Source organism: Clytia hemisphaerica, unplaced genomic scaffold, assembly GCF_902728285.1.
Source record: "Clytia hemisphaerica strain Z4C2 unplaced genomic scaffold, Clytia hemisphaerica genome assembly, whole genome shotgun sequence".
NCBI lineage: Eukaryota > Metazoa > Cnidaria > Hydrozoa > Leptothecata > Clytiidae > Clytia > Clytia hemisphaerica.
In genome coordinates, this window is record NW_027103824.1 from 661,075 (window position 1) to 673,632 (window position 12,558).

The 12,558-nt window shown below is 34.7% G+C and overlaps 1 protein-coding gene across 1 annotated transcript in view; it reads left to right on the forward strand.

The window, feature by feature from the left end:
• Positions 1-4,251: 4,251 nt before the first annotated feature.
• LOC136806695 (putative Polycomb group protein ASXL2) overlaps positions 4,252-12,558 on the forward strand; it is a gene marked incomplete in the record, with an annotated part of 12,726 nt that continues 4,419 nt past the window's right edge. Inside the window, 7 exon segments of the mRNA XM_067063288.1 lie at positions 4,252-4,420; positions 7,974-8,047; positions 8,515-8,632; positions 8,867-8,963; positions 9,176-9,612; positions 10,184-10,291; positions 12,014-12,214. Coding sequence (XP_066919389.1) covers positions 4,301-4,420; positions 7,974-8,047; positions 8,515-8,632; positions 8,867-8,963; positions 9,176-9,612; positions 10,184-10,291; positions 12,014-12,214 — 1,155 coding nt within the window.

Sequence of the window (12,558 nt, forward strand, 5' to 3'; positions counted from 1 at the left end):
CTTAGTTTATTCAATATTCGAGTGCAGTAAGAAGTAGAAGATTGAAATTAGAGTTTTTCAGCATTTTTTTCATCTTCACAGGATCGATTCTCAACAACAAATTAATCAATGTTTAGAAAAAGGGGTTATGCGCGCTCTCTAGAGCGCTTAAAAGTACGTTCCTCCACTCTGTTTGCGTTGCAAATAATACTGAGGTAATCCAGGATGATCACAACGATCGGCAAAAAATTTAAGGCTAGTGAAAATACGTTACTTTATTGGTTGAAACTCACTAGCCTCGCCTGTTACATTTTTCGGCCGTTTCCGTGGTGATTATGCCGATTTGCTAGTTAACCTCACAAATATTTAGAGTGTAGAGTCTTGAGAAGCACTAGTGAAAGGTGAAAACAACAGCTTTTTAATTGGATATTCTTTTTGCGGGAAATCTGTTAGGCAAAACTAGAGTGCCTTTTCTGCTCTGGGTAAGGGGCGACGTCCATATTCAATCTTGCCACACGTAACGGGAAAAGACCGTTAGTTTTCAAACATACCTACCCACCACCTTAACGGTCTTCATGATTTGACCAAAATTTTACCGAAGCTTTCATTCCCGCTAAAATCAAAACAAACGGCCCGCTACAAAGGTCGCCATTTTCAGAGGTTTACAACGGCCAAATTCCATCACAATTTTTAAACGGCCTTTGTTTTTAAAACTCCCAAAGCAAGAATGTTATACTCTGAAACCACCCCTAAATTGCTCAGGGAAAGGATTTTGGATAGCATGCTAAAGGAAAAAGCGAAGAAGTGAGCGCTACGATAAGCGATTTTTGATTTTTTCCTTGGAATTTTTAGTGGAGTTTCATTTTGGTCATCAATGCCACAGCTAACTCTCAATATTCCGATATACCTACCCACTAACGGTCTTTTCCCGTTACGCGTGGCGACTTTGAATATGGACGTCGCCCCTAAATATGTCGGGGGAAAGTGACAAAAATTATAAAACAACATTTTTCCCAGTTGAAAAAACTTTTATTTACCTGGTTTTTTATCCCCGGCTGAAAATTTTACAACAGCCTCAGGATCTATAAAGTCCAAAATATCTAAAAAACACATTACATTAGCCAAAGGGAATGTAAAAAGAAATTCCAAAATACCAAAATTCTAAAAATTTAAAAAATCCTGAAAATCGAGTATATTGCATTGCACGGGCCCAGGGGGCGGGGATACCTTTTTTCAACTTCACAAGTCCCGGGTCAATGCTGCAAAAACACATTTCAGTCCCATTCAGGGTCACTTTTTTTCAAAAGAGAGTCCCACGAGCCACGTGCGTTTGCGTAGGGTAAAATGGCGAAATGCGAAAATCGAATTTGGCAAAAAATTTTTGAAAAATGACCCTACAAGATTTGACTATATCTTTTTATTCCATGAAGAGATTACTTTCAAATAAAAAATATATTGACAATGAATGGGTAAGCTTTCTAGAAATCCAAACATAAATTGTATAGCTTTTACCAAAAAATAGCACTTTAGGATCAGAAACAGTCAAAAACCAGTTTTTTCCAATTTTCTTCGAGTTACAGGAATTAATTCCTTGTTTGTTTTGATCTGAAATTTTCAGTAGGGGTGGCCATCATGGTTTCCTTGCTCATATCAGGGGGGGCCGAGCCGGGGGTAAGAGAATTAAAGTTTCTAAGTAAAATCTTAATTATCACCCAAAAAAGTGCCTTTTTTATGTCCATATCTTTTAAATAGATTGTCCCAGCCTTATCCCTCTTTCAGTAAAGCTTCCTATACCTTTTGTCCTTCAGAAAAACCAAAAATATTGGCCTTAATTGCTTGCTTTCAGTTCCTGTAGCCAGTAGTGTGACCCCCTGTATTTCTATTTTATTCCGCGCAGGTTTTTCAATAGAGATGTCACATGACTGAAATCTCGCAGTCTTATTGGACTAGAGAAAGCGAAAGTGAAATCGCGCAATCTGATTGGATGAAAAAAGACCGTGGGAACTGGAACTGAAAATAATTCTCATTCTAAAACAAGATGTTTTTAATTAGTTCAGATTAGTTGAGGCTTCTTCAATGTTTGGGGAAGGTAAGTCTATAAAAGTTATTTGTTTTCCAGTGGAAAAAAGTGTTTTAAAAAGCATTTTTTGTGCTTAAGGTTTATTTTTCTTAGCAAATTTTTGTCTTCAATCTTAAATAGATGAACAAGTTTTTGACTGATGGTTATGATTTTTTTCACAGAACATAGTAAAACTATTCAGGAACTTGGACCTTTTTACAGAATTTCAAAAAATCTGTTAGATTTGGAGTGTTTCGCATTCCCAAACCAGACGTACGTGGGGAGTTTCCTGCCCAATGCGGAAGAGTTGACAGCACTATGAGTATGGGCCGATTTTACTTTCATTTGAGTGGTTTCATTTTCGATTTCAAGCCAACATCTTAGCAACGGGGTGCTCCCCTATAGTTACAGGGGTTTGTGCAAAATACTAAACATAGAAAACTTCCCAAATCCCCCATTTCAATAAATGCAATGAAAACTGAAACTTTTCTATGTTTCAGTTTTTCGCACCTATTCTTCAAAATGAAAATATTTAAGATTTCAAGTTCTTCTTTTATTCAATGATTTTTCACGGCACTTTGTTGACAATCTAACTCTTGCATAGATATCTTGTTTTAATTTTCTTAATGACATGGTTGCACCGTGTAAAGAACTAAAGGTATATCTTTATTTTGCTTCAATTCTTCTTTTCTGTTTGCCAATTTTGTAGTTGGAAGTTTTGTTTTGAAAATCTTGGATCTTGAAAAAAAAATATTTCTCCAAACTTCACTTTGCACTTTCTGTCTAACAGACTTTCCACCACACTGTCTATATTTCATGTTCAAGGCTGCCATTCTAAATTGATTTATCACTGCTGGGGTATCATCTTGAAATTATGCATGTCATTATGTGCATACATTTTTTGCAGCCATGGGATTCATGCAGGAAAATCTGTCAACAGGGTTCACCTTATTGCTAGGTGAACCAAGCTCTAAAATTTTAGAACTTTGTCTGGCTGAGGTAAAGCTTATTTTTTCTAAAGTTTTGAGCTTGGACATCTAGGCTACAGCAAACCCTAATATTCTTTTTCCTGCATACTTCAGGGGAAACAAAAGTGATCGATATTCTTCGAAGGAAGAATTTGGCAAAAAAACCTATATCGACAAAAAGAGATGTCTTGCAAGGTTGGGAATGGATTCTGCAAAGATGTAAAAATTTTGACAAGGAATTTTTTCGGCAAACCTATAAACTCTAATTTTTTCTTCCCTCAAGCTAAAAATGTTACGGGTTTGGGCAATCGAGGCAAAAATTAGCTAAAAGCTGATGTTTTCCGTAAGTCTGAGAATCCTCACTGACACTAGCGTCTGGCCGAAATGTGTACCAAAGATTTAATGCTGCCAAAAAACTTCTAACAGGATAAAAAATAAACCGGCCCTTTTTAATGAAATCATTTTCAAAAACAACCATGAGATCGGTTAACTTGCATAGTCATCAATTGCCTGACCAATCAAAGCAGCAAAATTTCAAAACAAATGTTCTGCTAGCAGCTCTTCTGTACCATTTTAGAATCTCATATTTGCAGCGCAAGGAAAAAACTGTGGTATGCTAATTATGCTAATATATGGTTTTGGGCTATAGCTTTAAATTTCACCAGACATTCTTGATGAAATTCAGGACAGAATCTCACTTATTATTTACATATTAGGATGTTGTATCAAATTTAAGATACTCTCTGAATTAGGAGAGACTGCTGCAGGTATCGCATTTCCAAAACAAACAGGCGTGATTCTTGCACCAAATTATAAACAAAATCATCCTGGTATGAGAAAGTCTTTCAGTCAGTCACACTGACCATCATCGTATGAAGAATTAATAGACCTTTTGCCAGTTAGGATGTCCTATTGAGTAATTAAAAACTCCAGCATTACAATAAAATTATTGACACATTCATGGAAAATTAATATAATTATGCATCCCATCAAGCAAGAAATTCATTTAACCCCTTAATTTATAGAAAGAAAAAGCTTGTTTTTACTAACGTGTTGTGCTGGACCTTGTTGATCAAATCAGGAGTTTTAATAATTTCTTGCACTGGAAAGAAAATATGACCTCATAATTACTGCTTTCTAATTAGAGGTTTTGAAAGTTTGTTATTTGAGTTGTTCTGAAATTGTGGATGTTCTCATTGACTTACAAAAGCTATTTCATTTCTATTAAATAGGAATTTCTTTTGCTTGCAACCTTTTTAGAGAAATTTTGCTTAAAAAGTATACATTCTAGAAGATGTACAATGAAGACAGTGATGATGGATCAGGAAGTGATTGTTCAGATTTTTTGTCAGTACCTGTCAAGAAGAAACGAAACAAAACTAAAGAACTCACCTGGGCTGAGGCTGCTGAAATTGTAAGTTTTTGTGTAAAATCTTTGATGTGAGACAAATTTATGCATAATCCAGGTCAAACAATGACAGTAAATTTCTATCAAGTTTATTTTGTGTTTAAACGAGAAGCTGCTATTCTTCAGTTCTTTTATTTTAGTTCCTATTTCTTGAGCTAAGCCTACACATTTGAGATTAATTACAGGCTGCAATGAAATGAACATAGCACTACAAGGGAGTGAGAAATTACAAAACTGGCATGTCAATTTATACTACAATCACTTTACAACGCAATAAAGATACTGCAACAAAGTTTTTTGCTTGCAATTCAGGGGGGGTATCGAGTCAGTGTACTGGCCCATAGCTGGTGGGGTGGTGTATTTTTTAGGTTAAATTGAGTTAGTACAGTGTACTAAAAGGGTGGTCCTCTGAGAAAAATACAATGAAAAAGTTAGTACAGTGTACTAAAAGGGTGGTCCTCTGAGAAAAATACAATGAAAAAGTTAGTATACTGTGCTAGAAAGGTTGGCGTTCTGAATTGATACACACTGAGAAGTTAGTACATTGTACTAATTTCATGGTAAAAACACACAAACCCAGTGAATTCCCATGTATATTTGCCCTAATTTGCCAGGTCCAAGCTGGTCCGAGACCTTCAAGTCAAGGCTGGTTAAGCTATACAAATTGGTACACTGATTTTCTCCCAAAGTTTCCTGTTTACTTGATTGGATTTGTTTCAGATTCGCAGCATGCGCAAGTGGAGACCGGCCTTAAGTTCAATCTTGTTTACGTTTTCTTTAAGGCCCTATCTACATTATGGCAAAACAAGAATTTGTGTAAACGTTTGAATCGAAGCTTTCAAGTATTATTAAAAAAAATCCGCTCTATTGTTTTATGTTTTTAGTAACCTTGTTGGATTGATGTTAATTGAAAAAAATCTGTATATAAGTGAAATCACCGGGGGGAGGGGGTGAAAACGACCGTACGTTCGGCCAAAAATCAGGTCTCTAGAATTGGTCCCTTACAGTGCAGGAAAAATTTGGCTGAAAAGCGACCCTTATAGTGTAATTTTTCGAATTTTTTTGCGCTTTCAGGGCAAAATCTTTTGAAATTTCTCAAATTTTACCTCAAAATTCAGGGGGGGGTACAGCCGCAGGGTACTAACCCATAGCTGGGTGGTGGTGTCTAATTTGGAAATTCAAAAAAGTTAGTACCCGGTACTAATTTTGGGGTGGGGGTGGGTATATCTCCAATTTTAAGTTAGTACCCGGTACCAATTTTAGGGTGGGGTGGGTATCATTTCAATTTTTCTTCAAGTACTCAGGCCCTGAATATGGTACATTTGTTTAATTTTTTGTTTAATTTTTTCCCTACTTTCTAAGAGGAGAATTTTATGACCACTAAATTATACAAATATTGAAATAGCTAATGTAAAGAAACCTATTGTTCAAAATCAGTATTGTTTTTAATTAGTGAGAAGGATAGTTCGTCTTTGATATCTCAAGTTCGAATGAGGTATATGTTTGTCATTGCCTTCTGATGAAAAGAATTACAAGCTGTTGCATCCAAAGTGATACAATCTGTCTTTTAAACAATAAAATTCTTATCCAAACTGATGATTGTTTTTGTTAGAGGGGTTAGTTTATTTTAGTTTATTGCAGTTTATATTATACCCTATAGCTTATTTCTGTTTATATTTGTTTGTTTGGTTTGTTTGTTTGTTTGTCTGTTTATGACAATTAAGACGGAGGCAGGTCAACTAAGCAAAGCCAACCAGAGCCAACAATGCAACTTTTTTCTATTTCAACTTCTTTCATAAGATTGACACAGTTTTGAATAATTTGAATAAATTACCAATCTATTGAAGAAAAAAAATAAGGAAATCCATCCAATCCAAGCTTTCATACTATTCTTCAACTTTTATCAACTTGATTTTTACATCTTCTGATAGATATATACTTTTATTACCGTTATTACAGCTATATAATATTTTACTTTTGCCAAGGAATTTCGTTGTTTTACCTTTGTAATTAAAAGTTGTGTTTGATTTAAAGAACTTTTTAGAGGATCTGAGTTAAAAATATGGTATATACAAGTCATAATAACAACATAGAGCTGCTTTTGCTGGCTTTTGAAAGATTAGGACCATGCTTGGCAAGTTTTAAGGGTGGTGTCTCCTATTTTCCTTGGTAATTTTAAAGCCGGTACCCGGTACTAAAAAGGGGGTGGGGGTCCCTTTTTCCTTAAAAAAAAGTAAGTACCCGGTACTAAAAGGGGGGGGTGGGGTCCCTTTTTCCTTAAGAAAAAGTAAGTACCCGGTACTAAAAAGGGGGTGGTGGTACCTAAGACAATTTTTCTTAAAAATCAGGTTAGTACCCTATGGGTTAGTACCCTGCGGCTGTACCCCCCCTGCAAAATTTGATATTTTATAAAATTTTACAGGGAAAGCACCTTTTTATATATTTTGTATAATATTACATTTGATAAAAGATTTTCCGTTTCAGTTTGTGTACAATGTTATTAAGTCTTTTATTTTTATTTTTCAAAAAAGAAAAACTGCTACAGCTTGCCAGACAATCAGAAATCAAGTCACGAGAAGGGAAATAACTCAAAGTTGGTTTTGAGTGTTTTGACGTGCTAATTTCAGCTAATTTCACTGTATTTGATTGACTTTGCTTTGTCTGTTTCATTGTTTCAGTGTTTGTACTATATAAGGATTCAAGTATTTTAATATTCAAATCTTTCCTTTTTTATTTTGGTGCTTTTCTTAGCAAAATGCTTCAAAACCTTTGTATATGCTGGCAATTAAACTTATCTGGCCAAGAAAAAATTAGAACAGTGCACTACTGTATAAGGGGTGGTTTCTAAACTTATTTAAACAGCTAGTACAGTGTACTGAAAGGGTGGTAATAAAAATCTAGTTAAAGAAAAACCTCAGTACAGTGTACTAAAAGGGTGGTATCAAAGCTCCGGCTGTGGAAGAAAGTTAGTACAGTGTACTAAAAGGGTGGTGTCAAAGCCCCGACCGTGAAAAAAAGTTAGTACAGTGTACTGAAAGAGTGGTGTCAAAGCCCCGACCGTGAAAAAAAGTTAGTACAGTGTACTAAAAAGGGTGGTGGTCTAATTTTTTGGAAAAAAATCCAAAAATCAAGTTAGTACCCTATGGTCCAGTACACTGACTTGGTACCCCCCCCCCCCTGTGCAATTTTTAACACTGAGCTTTTTGAGGTCTATTTTGGAACATTTGACCACTAAAATGTTTTGGACATTCAAAAGCATTTTAATATTTGTGTGATTGCACACTTTTTAAAAGTGGCTATAAAAAAAATATACAAGGCTGAATCAAAGCAACAAATATGTTGCAGCTGCCTGAAAAAACTTCTCAGTGTTCAGTTTTAGCTTTGATAGAAATAAGATCAGCACAATAATAACCTGATTAAACAAATCGTTTTAGTTTTGACTTAATTTCATCGAAGAGATCTGCATCGAGTACTTTTACTTGCTTTTCTTTCATTCATACCTAAGTAACTGTTGTGTTGTTTTGAAGTTCTTCTGAATGTTTGAAACACTTTCTTGCAGATTCTGAAGCGCTTTGATCATCCTCTTCCACCCAAAGAAGTTCTAAGACTCATGCAAGAAGATGATTTGAAGACGTAAGTCACAAATAAATATTGTGAATTTCAAGGAATATTTTTGTCGGATTATTCCATTTGTTATGTTAAGGTTTTGAGGTTTTCTTTTCGAGATGACAGACCTTTAAGAAATACAACTGTTATGTAAAAGGTGACCTTAAACTTACACAACTTCTTCATTCTGATTACTATTAGCAGTTCTAAATTCTTCTTAAAGTTTTACAGTTCTCTCAAGATTATTTTGTTTTCCAAAGGTTATTTTATATTTATTTTAGTAGAAAGGTCTCATCTTTGAGTGCTGCCTTTTTTTCCTTGCTTTGAAATACTTCTTAATCTTATTGACTTTAGTTAGTATTTTAGGGACTCTCTTTTAACAAGCTTATTCTATTTCCTTTCTAAGCACCCAATGAAAACTTATCTGAAGATATTGAATGGAGAAAGTTAATTATGTACTTAATGTATTTCTTAAATTTTCCATTTTACTTCAGGGGTATTACTGCTTCCTCACCTGTTGCAGTCCTCAATGCAGTTTTGAACAATCAATCTAAAGGTGTAAATCCTCTTTTTTACAAATGTCCATCTGGAGCTTCATCTTATGGCCTTGTGGTAAGTTCAATTTTGCCTGGTATGATGGGTACATTTATTATTCATTTGATAAAGTTTTATATGCTTATTTAAGAACGTATTATTGATGCTGTCTAAAACTTAGTGACTGGATATTTTGGTAATCAAGAAGTGAAGATTAGACCCCCAGTCTCAGTGATATCTAAATTTTACATTTTGTTTATTTTGTATATACTAACATGCAAGATTGGACAACTTTCACTTTCTCTATTTCAGAGGACAAGAAAAAGACCGGGCACTACCATGACCAAAGCACCTCCTTATACTCCTCCAAAACAAAATCAGATAACAAGAGAAGTTAAAGAGCTACCCAGTAAGTCACAACACATCTTACAAAATTTTGTTGAATTTTAAAATGCTTCACTGCAAAGTATATATATACCCCAATTTAGGTCAGATGAGTGATATCATTTATTATAATTACGTTAAGGCAACACCTGCTCAGAACTCCATGTTCAACGCTAAGTGTCTAATAAGGCTAATAAGTATCACAAACAAAAAATTGGCCCTCTTTGTTACATTTAGAGAGGGAGGCAAGAGTCACAAAAAAGTTGAATCCACCCACTGCTCAAATTTCCCGGTCACTGAATCCTCCAGGAAAGGCGTTTCCTGCTCCATCTGGTCTAAGAGTGAAGAAGCCGTTGATACCTCCAGGTGAGAAGACACCAGTCACTAATATCACCAACCGATACACACCACCCCTTGGATCGCTTTCCAAAGCTGCCTACCTTGAGCGACTGAAACAGCAGCCCCAACACAGGAGGATGATGGGACCAACCACATCAGCTTTGGTTAGACCTTCACCTCCCTTTTCAAGGCCACCACCTGGAGCAGCCCTGAGAGTGATGCCACCAAAGAAACGAGTCAAGATTGACAAAGATGAGAATGATTCTGATAGTAGCACTCAATCCAAAAATGACGACGAACCTATCAGGAAGCGTCCTTTGGTTACCAAAATCAAGGTACAATGCATATTTTAAAATAAATTTTCATGTTTCCATTTAGTATATGTAATCACATGATAACGAGTGCAATTCGAATATAATTGCACGAGTGCAATTTTCGAATTGTACGAGTTATTATGTGATTACGAGCTAATCGCACAATGGCTTTCACTACTTTTTCCCAGTTAGGAAAATAAATTACAGAAATTACACTGAGAGTTTTATATTTTTCTCTTCTCTTTATGTCTTTCTTTTATTGTTGTTTATTGATTTTCTTTCTCACAAAATAAATTTCGAATGCAATTAAAACGTTCGATGCAAAAAAAATGTAAGAAAAAAAAATTAAAATCAATTTTGGAAACATTGGCGCGGCATTGGAGAGTGTGATTAACGATTAATTGCTCTCTACAGGATGCAATTAACGATTAATTGCTCTCTTTGAGGGCGTGCCAAATAAGAAAAAAAACCCATCGTGCGATTACTACTGTAATCATTGTTTAGTAGTGCATGTATTCATCATATTTTATGACAGTCTCTTTATCTATAATCTAAATCATGCTATATTTCTCAATCTTTCCTTTTTTCCCAGATCAACAACGACGCGAGGAAAGGGATGCCACGAAACATACCACCTAGATCAGCAATAAAACAACAATTAAAACAACCAAGAAGTATTACACCAGAATTCAAGAACAAGGTTTGCTTTTCAATGTCTATTAATTTTCAGAATTGTTGCTATATTTCTTTTCTTACCTGATTTAAAAAGGGTCTACGTGCCAAGGTTTTTCTCAAACTTAAATCCAGAAGTTATAAATTTGGTCAACATTCACATCTGAAATTGCTCTAGATTAGCCCTGCCAAAAGGACCATAATTAATACTACTTTAATGTCACTAATAACCAGTATTGTGACTGACACAAAAAAAATATGAATAATACCCTTTACTAAATTCAAAAGTTTTTTTTTGGTGATCAAGAAGAAGGTACATAGCAAAAATGCCTAATGCTTAGCAAGCAAACAAACTTTTTGTTATCACTAAGATTCGTTTCAAGTTTTTGTAATCTCCTCAATTGTACTTAGATCTTCCCTCTATTTCCTAATTGATAATCTCTTTAAACATTTCTACCTGAAATATATCGTCGTTATACTTTAGGAGAATAAAAACTTTTTCTTTTTTTAACTAACGAAGTCTTAAACTCTAGCTTTCCTTCGTGAGTTTAGAATTATAGTAACTTGGTGTTTTTTAATACAATTTTTAATCTGTACGTCTTTAGTCTCTCCCTAAAACTGAAATCTTCATTTAATACGAGTGTGAAGTAAACTTCCCTCCTAAAACTAATTATTTTTTTCTAGTAGTATTGACCTATTGTCATTTGATAATTATGCTCTGCCCAGTCATGTAAAATGCATTTCTAAATATTTTAATGATAGGACATAATTTTCCAATATCTTTTCGAGAAGCAATAATCATTAAATTTCTTGGTTAGAACAAAAGGACGTCATTTAAGAACTCGCAACTATTTCTCTTAATGACTTGTTAATAGCTTCCATATCGGTTTTATAGGAAAGCAATTTCAGGTTAACAGTGTGTGGTATGGTGTGTCAGGTTAAAGTTTCATCGTGACTTTGTTGTATTTATAATAAGGTTGCAGTTTTCAGTGTATAAATTTCTACATTACTAAGGTATAGGAATATTTGTACAAATAGCTTGTCAATACAATAAGTGAATGAGTATGTGCTGTCCTAAGGAGCATGTAAATTTTATTTTTAATTAAATGAGACAATCATGGTATATTGAATTCAACGAAAAGTGGAGCATATGATAATAACAACCAGCTAGCCGTATGCGCAGCGTGTCCCAATCCAGTGAATCACTACACATCTAAAAAACTCTAACGGAAGAAAGATAGCTGCCGATTGATGATAAGATTTTGATTTTATAAAAGAAAGGAAAAAAAAGATAACATTGCATTGCAATTTTTAACCACAATTAAGTAAATGGCTTAGAAGAAATATATTTCAGATTTTTTTAGCCATCGTGGCTGGATATTCGAGGGTGACTTTGAAAGACTTTAAAAAGTTTTGAAAGTAATAGGGAGCCGCTATTGTAAACAGAAAGTTTTAAAGTGCTTTTGAATAAGAAATCATCAAAATGAAAAATAATATTTGGGAAGAAGGTTGATTTTAACCCGCCCAGCTCCAAACTTCCTGTATAGAAAATAGTATCTTGGCGTCTCAAAGTTAGTCTAGTGGTAAGAAATCTGCATAAGGTGCAAAAAGATGATGGTTCAACGCCACGAAAATGAGATTTTGTAAAGATTTGTTATAGTTCCGAAAACTTTTTTACAAAACGTTGTAAACACACACGTTTTTCTCCTTTGACAAGATGATGGTTATCACCTTTCTTTTATTTAACCAGATTAACCACCGAAGCATCTCCAGAACTGCCAACAACAAGGTGTCATCACTACAACGCAAGCTAGCACCACCCACTATCAACACTAACAAACATTTATCACAAATGAAAAAATCGTCCAGCCAATCATCACTACATTCACCAGTAACCAACAGAAGACTTGCTAACGCCTCATCATCTCTCAGCAGATTGAAAACTGCATCATCATCGTCAGGCGAAACTAGAGATCATAACAAATTTTTCGTTGGCTCCAAGGTATTTTTTTGTAGTTTTGTGCATAATTTTTTTAGCTTAAGTATGTTTTAGTTGCTATTGATGGCTCGAGAGAAAGTGTTAAATACCTGTCACCAAGAGATTCACATTGGGTACTTTTAACAAGGATCTTTGTTGGTAAGGTTTTTTAGCTCAAATAACCACTGGCAGTGTTCTAATATTTATTTTGTATACTAAAATAGTATTAGACGTACCTTTTTGTTCAACCTGCTCCAATATACCGGCTTTCCCCTACTCCAAAAGTCCAAAATGTGTTATCTAAAATAAGAAATATT